Genomic DNA, 15,699 nt, shown 5'->3' with positions numbered 1-15,699 from the left:
TTTTTTGAAAAGCCTCCTATGGACTGGTGTTGAAAATTAGCGCTTGTGCTACAAACACTCAAGCAATGCATCTGGTCTGTCCACTGACTGTTGCAATGTAACTGTGATGTCCATTTTAAATAAAAGATTCATTCATTCACATATTGAACTCTATTTCAATCAAGAAACCCCTTTCACTAGTTCACAGCTCAGCGTGACCTCTGGGGTCAAGGCTCTCTGTATGCTGTGAGTGTGCTGGTGTACAGTAGGCTACTTGTTGTTGATTGTGTACTGTGTGATGTTGATTGTGTACTGTGTGATGTTTTTTATGTTTTCTGTGCAACAAGCTGCTCTAAATCAATTGCCCCTGGTGGGACTAATAAAGTTGGTTGAATTGAATTTGAATTGAATTGACCGGCCAGTCGTACCTGTGGCTGGACCTGCAGACTGGGCATGGTGACGTCGCAGACCTCGATCAGCGGCTCGGGCTCGTCATCGTCGTCGTCCTGCTGCTCCGGCTCGTCCTCGTCGGGGATCACCACCACCGGCTTCACGTGCTTGGCCAGCGAGGCCGCGTGCAGGAAGTTAGGGGGGTGCTGTGGGACAAAACAAACACACAGAGCTGTGTTCGGAATCGCTCCCTATTCACTATATAGGGCGTCAGCCATTTTGTTTGTAGTGTCCGAATTCTCCACGGAATTTTCATTCTCTATATAGTCCACTAGTTATTACCCACAATTCACCTTGATTTCCCGGGAACAGTGCATGTACCTTACATTTTCTCTGTTCCCTAGGTAGTTCACTACATGGTGAACCCTATATAGGGAATAGGGAGTGAGGGAACGAGGGAGCGATTCCGAACACAGCTATAGAGAGAGAGATAGAGGTGGCGGTGCGGTGGTGACTGAAGAAGAACGGCGAATATTCAGAGATTGTTCAGTTTTTACATCGGTGGTGGATAAGAGGTGGGTAAACTGTGTGTCTGTGGATAAAGAAGTCAGGGCCGTCTGGGAGATATGCGAGGCCCTGTGCGAAATAGGCATTGCGAGGCCACTATGCATGCATGTCTTTTTTTTCCCACATGGCACAAAATCACAAACAACCCCCCCCCCACCCCCAAGCGACCGCACCCCCCCCCCCCCTAGCGGCAGCCCTGAACGAAGTGGGTATACTCCATTATTATACCCTTCACTACACTACTGGACAGAGGGATAAAAGACAGTGAGAGTTACGTCATCTGTGACTCTGGTTTGTTCCCTTGTTCAGGTTGTGATGTGACGGGTCTCTCCCCCTGCCCCCCCCCCCCCCCAGCCCCCCCCCCCCGCCCCTCTGCGCTCTTACATCAGGCAGCTTGGGGATCTGGATCAGCCGCTTGAAGTACATCATGTCTCTGGCCTTGTTGAAGAAGGTCTTGAGGCTGGAAGACAAGGCGTGATGATTCAACCGCTGGTCTCAACATTCTTCGCGATCGACTTCAACTTGCTTTTTGCTTTTACAGCAGGTTGGAATAAAACTAGGCAACGGTGACGGAGGCCGTGGCCAAGATATGCGGAAGAACAAACACAAAAAAAGTGACGACAAAGTGACACCACAAGCGGATGGAGGGCGGGCAGCAGGAACCAGAGTATCTGAATTGACTTTGTGATGTAGCAACGAGGGTGATTGCACCAGGATAAGGTTGCAGTGTCCCTATTGTATCATAGGCAAGCACCCTCCCTATCCAGAGCGCCGCCCTCGATTTCCTGTAGCCCGAGGCCCTAGCGAGCTCACCTGTGGAACTGGTCGTGGAAACGGTCGCGGTGTCCTTGTAAAGTGTCCGCCGGGAGACCTGGAATCCAGAACACATCACCATGAAATCCACAACACAATCGGCGAATCACTATGAATTCTCAAGCATTAGTTAGAGAAAGCTACAGTTAGTAGAACAGATGTTTTGATGTTATTCGATCTCAGGTGTAGGTGAAGCTGCCCAGAGCTGTGAGCCAGGACCCATAGCTTGTCTTGTACAGTATAAACTAGGCTTAACGTACAGGCATGTAGCTTGAAGAGCAGCTTGACGGTGAAGTGGTAGAGGTGACTGCAGTCCTGGACGACCTGGATGAGGGGCGACAGACGGCACTGGCCCGACGTCAGCGTGGAGATGGCTATCGACGTGTTGAGCTGACGGATCACTGCGGAGGACAGGACACGCGTAGAACACCCACACAATGAACACTGGCGCAAGGCCTCCACAGCGAAGGCTAGCCGGTGCCCCTATTAAAACTCACCGGTTGAGATATACAGCGACGAGGCCAAGACTCACACATTAATGATGAAAGTGGTGGACGGGAAACAGTCCTCGGCCTTGTGGTGGACAAGGGTGGGTATATGTACACTATAAAGACCCAGTATAAATGTGGAGCTATGTTTTCAGAGGACAACATAACCAGTTAGTCAGGAAGGTGGGCGGATGGCCTTGCTTACAGTCCCAGTGTGTGTTTACCCTTGTTCAGGACCAGAGAGTCCATGCCAACATCCGCAGGGAAGGGAGGTGCACGCAATTACAGCCCAATCACAGCCACATCACATCGACTTCTATAATTGCAACCATTTTTTTTTTTCTACTGTAGGTTTTGGTGAATGGCCTAACCCTAACCCTAACCCTTAGACCCGTCTTAACTCAACGCTAAGTTGATCTATGGTGGTTATTTGTGGGGATTAAGTCACATTATCAAAAGTAGAGACGAGGGCACGTCAACCGTTAACGGAGCGGGGCCGGCACCCTCTATCTCAGGTTACCGATCGTTTGTGGAGAGCAGGACTGGAGGTAAGGGTAGAGGTGGGGTATTCTCACCTGTCTCCGCCAGCCTCAGCTCGGTGTCCATGTAATCAAACACCTCCACGGTGAGCTGGAACCTGCGGGTGTGAAGCCGATACACGTTATTCAAACGGGGGCTGCACTCAAGCACTCTGCAAATGGCTCCTTTCAGAATGAAAACAGCAGGAGACTTGCTCCCTCTGGTCTCAATCTCCATTTTAACAGTAGCATTAGTATAGGGCCTGCGGTTTGTTTTTTACAGCTCACTTTTCTGGCCCCCCGGGTGATTACTGTTTTTTTTTTGCTTCCCTCTGGAATATGTAGGGGTGGGTCGTATGCCCACCTCCCTTGTTCTCTGTAAAGCGCGTTGTGTTGCCTCTGTGTATGAAATGCGCTATACAAATAAACCTTTGATTGATTGATTGCGTTTACATTCTGAATGCATGAATGCCTTGACTTGCACATATAAACAATGGCTGATTATTTTAATGACGCATCAAAGAGAGTTAGTGCGGCTAGCTGAATAAACAGAGCAGGGAAGAGCTCGGGATGTGTGGAGGAGGACAGATGAGACGACACTCACACATTATTGATGTCTGTTCCAGCCGTGCGCTCCAGGACCTCGTCTGAGGCCTCCAGGTTGGTTTTGATTTCAGAATGCTGCACAGAAAACCATAATGGCTCAATGCATTCCAACAGTCTTGGTTCTATTCTAATTGTGGATATGACATGATGACTAAACGGCAAGGATACGACATGGCTCAAATATCTGTATCATATCCTCGGTATATTGTTATATCTTCTCAATTCATATCAGGTGACGTGCTTTGTAATGCCAGTTAGTCTGCCTGCATTTCGCTGAATATGTTGCTTCATCTTCCATGTACGGAGACAAGGTTGACCAATGCCTTGTGAGAATAAAAACATGGTCCACACAAACTGCAGAGGGAGCTCTCACCTTCACGTGGAACTCCATCTTTGTGCAGAGGAGCTTAGAGTATAGAGCCACCAGCTGTCCATATCGGTCATGAAGGTTGCCCTGGAAACCAGAGGAGTGAACAGGCATTAAGCCGAGCTTTATTTGAGTAGCGGGAGAAAAAAAAAAATCTCATCTGCATCTCAAACGCTTTCCCTTCTTCCCACTCTTATCTCCTAGATCACCACCGGGCGCACAGGAAGTAGAGTCACGAGGGGATCATATTGAACCTGAATTTTTGCTTAAAAATCCCCAAATTGCTCTCATCAAAGCACAGGATGTTTCCCATTTCATGTAATTTCGCTGTAAAATGTCTTTGCCTTTAACCCCCTTCACCTCCTCCCTAACTCAAGAGACACAGTACTGCTCCATCTCCAGACTTACCCACAATGCACCAGTCTCCACTATGGTGCTGTGGTGTCTCATGCAGTCCTGCAGGCTCTGGAGAGGAAACGAGGGACAGATCACGTCAATTCAATAACAGTGCCGACGCAGTACTCTAATAGGGCGCACTGTGCAATTATAAGTAAACATTCCATACAATTATGCAAGCTCATCTTAAAGGGGCACTGTCTCGCTTTTTTCAGTTGATATAATTTGGATTAAATTAAATTCTGTGTGTGTGCGCCTTTTTTTTAAAATCACCATCAGCGTAGTCGTTTCCTATAAATGGGAAAGGCCACAGCAAATTTCCCATGTACAGGAAATGGCTACACGAGGTCAGCATTAAACTCGTCCTACTCCGGCCTCTCATCTGGCCAACTCTTCATACTCTGGCTGAGTGGAAGTATTCTCTCTCTCTTTCCGTTTTCTTCATCCACTGAATGTTTTGAGCAGTGCAAATAAAAAGAAGCTTGGAGCCCCCCTCCCCACACGGGGGGGTGGGGGGGGGGGTGGAGTGGGGGGGGGGGGGGGGGGGGCTTACGTTAGGGTGGCCATCCCGCAGCACCTTGTGCACCACATGGCAGAACTTCCAGCTGAGGAGGGAGTTGCTGGACAAGGGGAGCCCCACGGCGTAGGACCAGAAGGTGTAGGCCCCCTTCTCCCTGTGGGTCCCCAGAATGATCCCTGGTGCCATCGTCAAGGAAGAGAACGGGAAGAGAAAACACAACACAGTACCAAGCCTACTCAGTACTCACCTCCTGCCAATTATATTTTATAGTACATAGCTTGGGTAGACATCGACATCAATTGTGTCCAAACTCCAATTATTAACATCAAGTACCAATACAAAGTGACAATTTCCAGCAGTTTTAAATACTTCAAAGTAGTCAATGCATTTCCAGTTGGGGATCAGTGGGCAGTGTTAAAGGATACGGCGTGCATGCTTCTCCTTCACAGGAGTCTCCGTGGAGTTGATGGCTTTGCTGATGCTGCTTAGCTGGGAGAGGAGAGAGGAGAGAGGAGAGGTTTGTCAGTCACTTTCTCTGGTCGCTCGACATCAGTGCAAAAAAAAACCCTCTCGGACTTTCCCGACAAAGTGACTTTCCTCTCTTACGACGGTGCTTGTGTACAATGTGTGTCAGGGAGAGGGAGGGACGTGACCAACCAGTTTCCACTCCCACACTTATCAGTCCTAGCGCTTGACAAGGCAAGGCAACCCTTGGGCTTTGGTTTCAACTGTGTCAGCAGCACAGAGGGAGGAGAAAGAGTAGACCTTTCACACACACACACACACACACACACACACGCACGCACGCACGCACGCACACACGCACGCACGCACACACGCACACACACACACACAATGTTGAATAAAGATAAGGTACTTTACTCGATATGATAGAAGCTGTACTGTGACGAGTGGAGTCAGTACTAAGCTCTAGTAAGCAACCTATCACCAGCAGAGTTTCCAAAAGAATGGACAACTGAGTAATATAGCTGAGTGAGCCACTACTTTGTGTTTTATTTGTTGTTTGGGTGTGTCTGACATGACATATGCTTACGGCATTCCAAACGGATTATTGCATCATGTAACCTCAATGCCAATGATGGCTACAGCAAAGTATCCAGGGGGAAAAAAATGATTAAACATTCCTAACTCACAAAATACCCTCCCTAAATAACTTCATAATTTGTAATGTCAGTTGGGCAGTCCCTAAGGCATGGGACTCAACTTTAGATTTGGATTTGGATTTAGAAGCTTTATTGTCATCGTACAAGAAATACAACGAAATGTTGTTTAGCAGCATCTTTCTTGTAGCAGCTACAATAGATTTACAGACCAAGACATGCATGGCATAACAATGTGAATAGTTTAAACCAAAGAGCAAGTCCTTTACAGCTCCTCCCGGTTATAGAACGTCTGTATTTCTTAGTGTACGGTACATGATGAACGTGGTGTGTGTCGGGGTCAGAGGTCAAGGAGGGATCAGAGCACCAGGGTGTCGTCCCTGTCTCTGTTACGCTCTGAAAACAATGGGGGGGAAAAAAGAGAGCGACCGTCAACCAGCGCCTCGGGATGGGAGGCCGCGCCCCTCTGGCACCTGTTCCAACAGGTAGAACAAGACCAGCTGAATGGAGCGAGGAAAGGAGGAGGAGCCAGAGCTAATGGCTCCACAGTGTGACATAACCGCGTCATGACCTCAGATAATAATATCTGTTCTTTCACACAGTTGTGTCATGGTCTTTCTCAAGTCTAACTCCAAACAGAGGGTGTGTTTAAACGACCTAATCGCTGATTTCAAAAGCATGAGGCACGAAGCATTAGGGGAATGCTTCACCCATGATACAATACAACTAAATATAGAAATACCACCAGAATATTCAACATGCAAAATAAACAAAGAAATGTACAAGAAAATAAAAAGCTAAAGGACACAGATATAACACATAATATTTCATTCTGCAGTGGCCAGTCTAACCCACCGTGTATGTGGATCAGTGATATAGACCACTCACTCACAGCCAACTCACAGCTCTATTTAATTTCAAGTCATTACATAACGGAGTAATCCGGCTTGTACAAAGACATGAATGAGCGCTTATGGCTCTTCTATGCAAACATTCTCTCTCCCAAACGTCGCTCTTGCCCCAATTTCCCTCTCAATAACCCCCACCCCCCACAAAAATGGCGTTCTGGTGTGTCGGACAGGCATGCGAGTTGTGGTACATTTACGTCCCCACATTAATCAGAATGTTAAGGCAGGACTGGACAGCAATCGCACGAATTCACAAAGACCTCATTTATTAGGCGAAACCTTGTAGCTACCACCGCAGACCACAACTCCCCACCAAAACACACACAATCCCAAAACAAAGCACAGAGAGACCAGTGTGGGCCGACGGCTACCCCTCAGGAGCAAGGGTGAGGGAGGGCGGTGGGAGATGGGGTCTCCTGGTTGATGGGGACCCCTCCTTACCAGGCTACTGCTAGTCCCTGGCTTATACAGGGCAAGAGCCATGGACTGCGTCGAGGGTGCGTGGGACAATGAGGGGTTTGTTGGGGGAGGAAGGCCATCAGCTGGGGCTAGAAGACTAGTTTGGACGGGAGCCATGATCTGGCACACAGAGCCGAGCACAGAGGCCTCGACAGATGACGATTGAACAGCGTAGCTGCAGGGAGGTTCTCATAACACATTCACACGGCCTGTCACTCACAGAGAGAATACAAGAGGAAGGGGAGAGAAGTGTGAGAGGGAGAGAGAGAGAGAGAGAGAAAGAAAGAGGGAGAGAGAGAGAGAGAGAGAGAGAGAGAGAGAGAGAGCGAAGTCAGATAGACAACACACATGAGAAGAGAGAGTGAGAGACGGCAGAAGATGGGGAGAAGGAGCAGGTGATAGACGAGAGTGAGAGGGAATGGGAGACGACTGTTGACAAATTGCAATAAACTTATCAACAGGTCATAAAAATGAAAATTGAGAAGCACTTCCAAAAAAAAAAAAAAAAAAAAAAAAAAAAAAAACATTTGTGCAAATACATTGAAATCTACGGAAGAGCATTCTCAAATATATATGAGAATGGTGTAGGATATACTCATAGTGATCTTGCCTGAGTATGCCAGACAGACAGGTGCAACAGATCTGAATTGGTTCACTCCTCAGTATAAATACCGCCCACTCGCACCATCGAGTCGCTAGCTTTTTGGTGGCATTGTCGGCTAAAGCAGTGATCATAAGAGATGGTCGTGTGCGTTGGCGAGACAAAGGACCCGAGATCCACCACAGGCAAGAGTGGGTGGAAGCAATACTAACGAGCACACGCAGGGACAGTTGTTACATATGCCTGAACAATATTACGATAATATTATCCTTGATCTTTGACAGCCATCATGATGGATGAAAACATTGTGATTTGACAGATGTTAAATCTACGCTGTTTGAATTTGAGTGGCAGCCGCCAGGACTGCGAGGGTCCGTGTAACATACATTTGGTCACCGAGGGTATACGCGTACTCGCGTAGGCTCTGTGCCGACATCCGCGTGACTCCCATTTTTTGTGACCCCTCGTACTTGTCCTCTACGCTATAAGAGCACCCACTATAGCGTCCTCCAGTCCGACTATGAAAGTAGTATAAGCAGTACCCCTATGCATCAGCGGGGTGCGCAGCTCTACACGTCCGTTTGGGAGCGCCGTGTTTCGGCGCAGCTGCCCACCAGGGACCGGGGTTCGCACCCTGGTCTCACCAGATCCGAGTATGGCCGGATCCCCAGAGGGAGGGGCATATTGGGCCTCCATTCTCCTGAGGTTGGTTAGTTTAATCTCGGCTCGAGGGTTCGTTGCTCTCCAGTGACCCCATCTGATGTCAGAATCATGGTAATAAGCCTGAGAGTCAGGTACCTGGCTCCCTTTTTCAAATCGCCCACCGTGGGGTCGCAATACGAATCCTCCACAGTAACAAGGGGACATTGAACGATAGGTTGGCTGTGATTGGCTACCAAATTGGGTGCAAATGGGACAAAATTAGTTTATTTTTTTTATTTTTTATTAAAGCCCATATTTCAATCATTTTTCACAAAAGTACAATGCTGCTGTTGTCCACAAAAGCATGTAGAGAAGATTTAGCCAGATTGACATTACTTGTAGCCTACTCTATAGCTCGTACGCGGTTGCAACTATTGCAAATTTGTGCCCGTTCCCTTATTGACACTGACGGCACATTTCAATGTAATGTTTATGGTGAAATGATCAGGTCATTACACATCTTTTTATATGGCAACGTTTCGAGCACGCAATACATAATAACCGAGATATTACAATTGTCATCTAACATAAAACCTGAATCGTGGCAGAATTCAAGACAAGGTACAATAGGCCTACTAGACACCAAGTGGACAGCACTAAAGTTGAAAAGAATCAGATTTTCTCTCCTGAGGTCAGATTAACCTTTTATAACACAGTATGGCTAGTTACTGTTTAAGCTGCAAAAACCCTCAAAAAACATACTATTGTATATTGTTGAATTCCAGACATTGCCAACCCTATCGACAGTGATACCGATTGGCTACCCAACCCGTTGAATGTGGTTCTAAACACCAGTCTTAATGCCCTGTCAGAGCGAGAGAACTAGTGAGAGAAAGAGAGCGAGAGAGAGGTTGGAATGATCTCACTCTAATCCTCAAGGTCAACCTTAGGTTCAATGCCAACTACACTGACCAAAGCACACTCTACTCACCATATACTGAACACACTGCACTTGATTCACTCGTCTGCGTTGCCTCCTTCCTTACCTTCTCTTCTCTGTTTTTCAACATAGTGTCGAAGTGCTTGGACACACTGACATCCCATAGCATAGACATCCCTGGTCAGCGGCTGAGGGCTGTCTGTCCGGTAGCAACAACACCTCCACTCGTCTCCACAAATGCCCAGCAGCAAGGGCTGTTATTGCAGGTCGTTATCAGCTTAATTAAACAAACTGCTGTTTGAGCACCGCCCTAGCTGTCAAGGTCACACACAACATCAACGCCTTTGAACCGCAGTAACGATGCACTACTAATGAGGTTGAACTTTGCGTCTGGCAATATTAGCCGACTATCAATTAGCCCTAATACACTGGAAGTGTTGAGGTTCACTGCATGCAAAGATACATAAGACAACTGCTGAAAATGTCGGTCTTAGTGTGTCAGTCAAAATGAAGAGAAGTCCACACACAGGTCAGACAGGGATGGACTACATGTTCTGAGGTGAAATACTGAGGAATGTAGCCTTTCAAGCCATTATTCAGTTAGTGAATCAGTGCCACTACCACAGCTGTGTTTACTAGGCCTAACTGGCTTTTAGAATGAGAATTATGACTTCATCAGGTATGACTTCATCAGGTCAATAAGGGTGTTAATACAGAAAACCACAGGTTAAGACAGCTGATGGTAAATAAAGTCTCTCTGCAGAAATACTTGGTCTAGGCTTGGATTCCTAACTTGTGGATTCATCGCTACAGTCTTGAGAAAGGAATTGAAAACACGAGGGAACAAGCGTGACAGAATGTTTGAACTACTTATCAGACCACTTTCGCAGTTCTTGATTTGAGAACTATGCAACAGAAAGATATTTCAACCGGGAAGTCTCGTAAGATTAAATGGTTATTTGATTGTCCTTTTCCAGACAACACCGTTCGTGACCAAAATTCCCCAGAAATTTCCCCATTGTGCTACATGTCTCCTTGACTCCTGCTTGCTTGGCTTTCTCTCACAACACAATAGCAGGCTCCGTCCTTACAGTGTTTCAACCCAGGCAGAAACATGAACCCCAACAGGACGTGCCCTTCCTGCCTTTGATGAACTCACTCTGTCCTCACCCCTGCGGCCTGTCCATCCCCAGATAGATCACATCCTACACAAACATCTAGGTGAAAAACAAACGGTGCAGGGTAACTTGAGGTTACTTGAAGGTTCTGGGTTAACAGCTTCATACCGCGGGTGGAGCAGAGCTCCCAAAGAGAAACATCTCTCCTCTCAGACACCAATCCTGTGAGAATGAGATGATCTGCTCTTCCCACACCATTTAGGAAGTCAGAAAGGACCCTCAAAACTTCTGCCATGTCCTCCTCAGAGAGCAGTAGAACCTAACCAGGCTGGCATCTTCCTACTCATCTGACCAACTGTCAGGGTGAGCCTGGCATGTCAGCACTAACAAGTTCTGCTTTTGTTACCTCTGGCCCAGCAACAGCGCAATCCTGTCTGTTAGCAGGATTACGCAAAAACAACCAGACCGATTTTCACAAAACTCGGTGGAAGTGTGTAACATGGGCCAACTTAGAACCCATTCGATTTTGGAGTGGATCCAAAAAACAGGACGAGTCCACGAGCCACCCACACAGGGCCAGTCATTCACCGCCATTCATTTTTTGGACTTGGGGAGTGAAAAATTCCGACCATTCATTGTCAATAGAGGGAAATTAAATGGCCATATCGCGTCATGGGGAAGTTACCGTGACATTGGGGTTTGGACTGGCATAAAACTGTCACCTCACTTCATTTGTTGGACAATGCATTCATGGTCAGAGGCCTGTGCTCTCACCATTTCTAGTTGTTGTTGTTGTTATTTACCCCCAACTTTCTCAGGCTTTCTTCTCTTCCTGTAGATATTTCCATTGAGACCTCAAGCAACTGAACATTGGCAACAAGGAAGCACCAAACTGTTGTGTATTGTCCTTTTTATTCAACTGGGTCCAACATACACAAAGACGCACACAAAGACGCACACAAAGAGAAACGCAATAGTCATATCTGTGCACTTTGCAAGCAAGTGATTAGGAGGTTGAGGCCTAAAATAAATAAAAATAAAATGAATGTAGAAATGATTGCGAATTATCCTTTACAACATATACTTTATAGACATTCCTCAGAGAGTGTCCGTGGTCAAATTGATAATGGACACAGGAACTTTAATCCTGTGCCTGTTCTCACTCCTGCCGCTGTGTTTACCTTTCGTGGCTCCCCCGTCATCCCTCATGGGCACTGAGGCGACTGGGACGGAATGAGGGAGAGCAAAAACTCTATACAGTACACTCAGAAACTACACACACACACACACACACACACACACACACACGCACACAGAAAGTGTAAACAAAAGGCTCAGTGTGGGAGATTTGACCTTGCTAGTGAGGTCAACTAAGAGAGAAAAAGGCGGGGGAGAGCAACAGTCAGAAGGGGGGTGAAATGTAACGTTGGGCCTCAGGCAGGTTCATTTACTCAGCAGAATCGTGTGGGTCTATGACAAGAACCGGATCAATGATACAGAGAAATGCATTAGCAGCAAGAATAGAACGCAGGGCCTCAAGGTCTGCAGAGGAGCCCGTTTTAAGTGGTATATAAAGTATAATGTCTGCGTCGTCCCCAGACTTGAGATGTTCCTTTACATCGGTGCTTTGGCCACTTGGCCTTCACTTGGCCAAGTTTGGAGCCAGAGCACACCTACTGTTCAGGTATGCAGGAGTAACACACTGCACAACAGAGCGACTCAGCAGCTCCCTCTATGGAGAGATGGGGAAGTGTCCTCAGATAAAAGGGCCTCGTTGGAAATTCCCAGCTTGTCAGTCAACTTCCCAGAGAATGTCAGTTCTCCCATTCCCCATCTCTCTCTCATATATATAATTGTAGCTGTAGTGTCACAATCTAATTAATATGCGGGGGAGTATTGTAGCACAGAAAACTGATGTTGCAAAGGTGGGCAACACGGTGATTGGTGACAGAAGTGGCTACAGAGTATGCTTTGTCATGTCTTAAGTTATGTTGGGCAGGGCATGTGCCAAGCATGTGACAGTAATGATATGATCTGATGGCTTATCTTTGATAGATCTAGTCAACAATGCAGTCGAGGAGATCACGCACACATTCTCTCTCTCCCTATTGTCTCCTCACCCACAAGGCCAACAGGAATGCGTTTCCTCTTCCTCACTGAATCAGCTTTTTATCTCTGCTTTGTCTGCCTTGCCTGCTGTCACTATGGTTGTCATTGGCGAGCATCATGTGTTCCTGCTCAGTGTTCAAAGGATACACATAACACAGAAACAACAACAAGATTCTGAACTTGACACTGCTGAACTGCTGATTTAAATAAATCTAAATAAAAAATACAATAAAAAGCAGTTTTCAAGTACCCTCGCTATTGGTGGACACAGAGCATCTCATCAAATATTCCTCCATTTACTGTGCTTCAAGGAATGGCCATCAGTAGCCCATGTCCATAGTATCTCACTTCCCTGGGGGGGGATTGGGTGCAGAAAAGGAATGAAGGAACCAGGGAGAGGTAGCCAAACAAGAACGGCCAGCTGAACACCATACTACTACTGCAATTCCCATTCAATGCCTGAAAGCATGTGGAAGTCACATTTACGAAAGCAGACTGATAATGCTCCTTTCAATACATCATTTTAAAAGGACCCAGGTCAAATTACATAAGACTATCCATTTATTTCGGTACATTATCCCACATTATATTGGTCTAATAGGTTATACTCGCGAATAAGCCTTGGCCTAATTGTGTATAAACATTTCCCCCGAAATGGGAACTCAGGTGAAGCGCCAGGTGTGAGCTGGCATGGTTAGAGGCTGAGCTGGCATGGTTAGAGGCTAGCATGGTTAGAGGCTGCCTACATCACCGTGACATTTAGCCTAAGTCACATTCATCTGCCAAATATTATGTTTGCGTAGGCCTACCTTTCAAACAAAAACATCCCATCCGCTTGCATACTCTATCAGTAGAAGCCAATAAATGATAGTCTATAGCCTAATTTAAATATAGCCTAATTTACCCCGAGCGACCGACAAGCAAAAACTTATCAGTGAGGCCTTACATAAAATATAATGTAGCGTAAATGGTTGATCGAGCTGTAGCCTTAAAACAAACACAGAGCCATAACACAGCCACAAGGTAGCCTATAGGTTGCCTATTTTATTTTATTTACCTGCTGTTTGTCAAAATGCTCTCTCTCCGCACCTAAATTGGTTTCGGTCCTTTTGCTCTTCACCCTGGAAGGCACCTGTCGTATGGTGTTCATCCTCCAGTCTGGAAGCCGGTAAAAATATCAGAGAAAATTCGATGATGTCGATTATTTTCAATAGATTTCCAGTATTCGGTTAGAAGCAAGGTCAGGTTATATCCTTAATATGTTCTGTAAAACCGGGACCACGCCAACACACGGTTCCAGCCGTTCGACACCAGCAACTAGCATTTGAAAACAGAACAGTGGTAAGACAGCCTACATGAGCGCAGAAGGAGGAAAAGCGAAATGTTTGTAAAAGGTGGATCCGTCTAAACACAGGCTCACTGAGGACACGACGGTTCGCACACAGCAACGCGGGGGGAGCCAATGCGACGGGGAGGGGTTTGAGCTACGTCATGCAGGAGCCTGTGAAGTATGGAGTTTATTTGAAACAGGCAACAATTTCAGTTTCAGTTCTGGAGTATAGAGATTTATGGCCATTTAAATGTATATTAATAGTTGTTAAATAATGACAATTCTAAAAATCTATCTACCTATCTGCTTTTGTCTGTATGTGATGCTTATTCCCAGCACCTATGGGGACAGGAATAAAGTAGCCTACCTCCAGAGAAAAGTAGCCTATAAGATATTGATTATGGTAAAAAGCAATAGCCTACAGGAGGAATTTTCATTATTCATTATAAAGGACGGTATGTGTATTATTGCCCTTAATTGTTTCAGACATATTTCTGATAGTGTTGCTCGTCATATCCGAACTGGAAATGGTGTTCGGAGAGCACAGACCTGCGTCCATGAATGCATGTCCTAGCTCTGTGAGGCCCTCCGCCCCCATTGACTGGGATGTGTGGGGCTTCGGGGGGGGGGGGGGGGGCAGTTCGGTGGTGGTGCACTCTGGGCTCTCGCCCCACACATCCCAGTCTAAACCCTGTGTCTCTAGCACACAGGGTGCTGGTTTCACTCAGTCTTATTTTGGCGCTGTGCGCATGCGCAGGACATGCTTGGTATTGCTACATTCGTTAGGTCGAGAGCTTTATGCCAGTCCAAACCACGTGTCTCTCAGACCTTCACACATCAAGATATGGCCGTTTCAATCCCCACCCATTACTCTCTGATCATGATGTATCAAGTAACCAATGGTTTAATATCCTGACTGTTGCATGTAAGAAGGTAGTAACTAGGAAGTGGCTGCAACCCACTCCCCCAACAATAGATGAGTGGATGAATGTGGTGCATGATGTGTATGTAATGGAAAGGATCATCTATAGCTTAAGGCTCGAGGCCCTTAGGTTTCGAGACATATGGAAAGACTGAATCGAATACACCATCACATCAGGAAGTGATCTTATATGGAACAATGTTTAGATTATAGATCTATGAACAATGTTTAGATGATAGGCATAAACAGGAAAACAGGCAACCCCATATGTATGTTAGTTTACTTGTATTCTTTTTAGTTGGTGTCCTTTTTTCTTTTTTTTGTTTCCCTTTATAAAGAATGGAAAATTGAACATTGGACAAAGATTGATATGAATGTGTGATGTGAAAAACTATATCTTGTCTAATAAAAAAGGATCATTTAAAAAAAATCTGTCCCCTCCATTGATAATGAATGGGGGGACTTTTTCGCTCCTGAGCCTCAAGTCCAAAAAATGAATGGAGGAGAATGGGCGGCCATGTTTGGCTCTGTGCCCCCCCCCAAGGGTTTTAAGTTGGACCCTGATACACACCTCCACTGAGTTTCATGAAAATCGGTGTTGTAGTTTTTGCCTAATCCTGCTAACAAACAAAGGAATAAACCAATGATCGACCAAACAAACAAACACGCCACCGAACACATTAAATAAAACTTCCCACAATACCATGAGCTAGATTGCTCAAATGACAGATATACTATGTAAACACCTACACTGAAACTGCAACCCATTGCTTTTTTCTTGCCTATTCTTGGCAAACCTTTGGGCTGTGGCCCGGTGTTTAGAACTTCAGACCCTTCAAGACCGGGGACCTTTAAACCCAAAGTTAACTCATAACATCCCGGTCATGCTGGCTGAGGCTGTGCTC

General features: G+C 46.2%; 1 protein-coding gene across 2 annotated transcripts in view; it reads right to left on the bottom strand.

Annotated features, from left to right (window-relative positions):
* hip1rb (huntingtin interacting protein 1 related b) overlaps positions 1-13,824 on the bottom strand; it is a 23,681-nt gene extending 9,857 nt beyond the window's left edge. The window contains exons 1-11 of one of the 2 annotated variants that reach the window (XM_084457657.1): positions 13,600-13,824; positions 5,070-5,133; positions 4,678-4,820; positions 4,137-4,193; positions 3,735-3,815; positions 3,360-3,436; positions 2,813-2,874; positions 2,010-2,150; positions 1,750-1,807; positions 1,321-1,396; positions 408-575 (exon numbers count right to left, since the gene is read on the bottom strand). In XM_084457657.1, the coding sequence (XP_084313783.1) occupies positions 408-575; positions 1,321-1,396; positions 1,750-1,807; positions 2,010-2,150; positions 2,813-2,874; positions 3,360-3,436; positions 3,735-3,815; positions 4,137-4,193; positions 4,678-4,820; positions 5,070-5,133; positions 13,600-13,692 (1,020 nt within the window). In that variant the 5' untranslated portion in view covers positions 13,693-13,824. Of the gene's footprint in view, positions 1-407; positions 576-1,320; positions 1,397-1,749; positions 1,808-2,009; positions 2,151-2,812; positions 2,875-3,359; positions 3,437-3,734; positions 3,816-4,136; positions 4,194-4,677; positions 4,821-5,069; positions 5,134-13,599 lie in introns of those variants that run through there. The other variant, XM_084457658.1, reaches the window with a different exon arrangement.
* Between the last annotated feature and the right edge of the window lie 1,875 nt (positions 13,825-15,699).

Source organism: Borostomias antarcticus (genome assembly GCF_949987555.1).
Source record: "Borostomias antarcticus genome assembly, chromosome: 23".
NCBI classification, from domain to species: domain Eukaryota; kingdom Metazoa; phylum Chordata; class Actinopteri; order Stomiiformes; family Stomiidae; genus Borostomias; species Borostomias antarcticus.
Note: the sequence above shows the minus strand (reverse complement) of the source record. Positions and strands in the feature narration are given on the sequence as shown.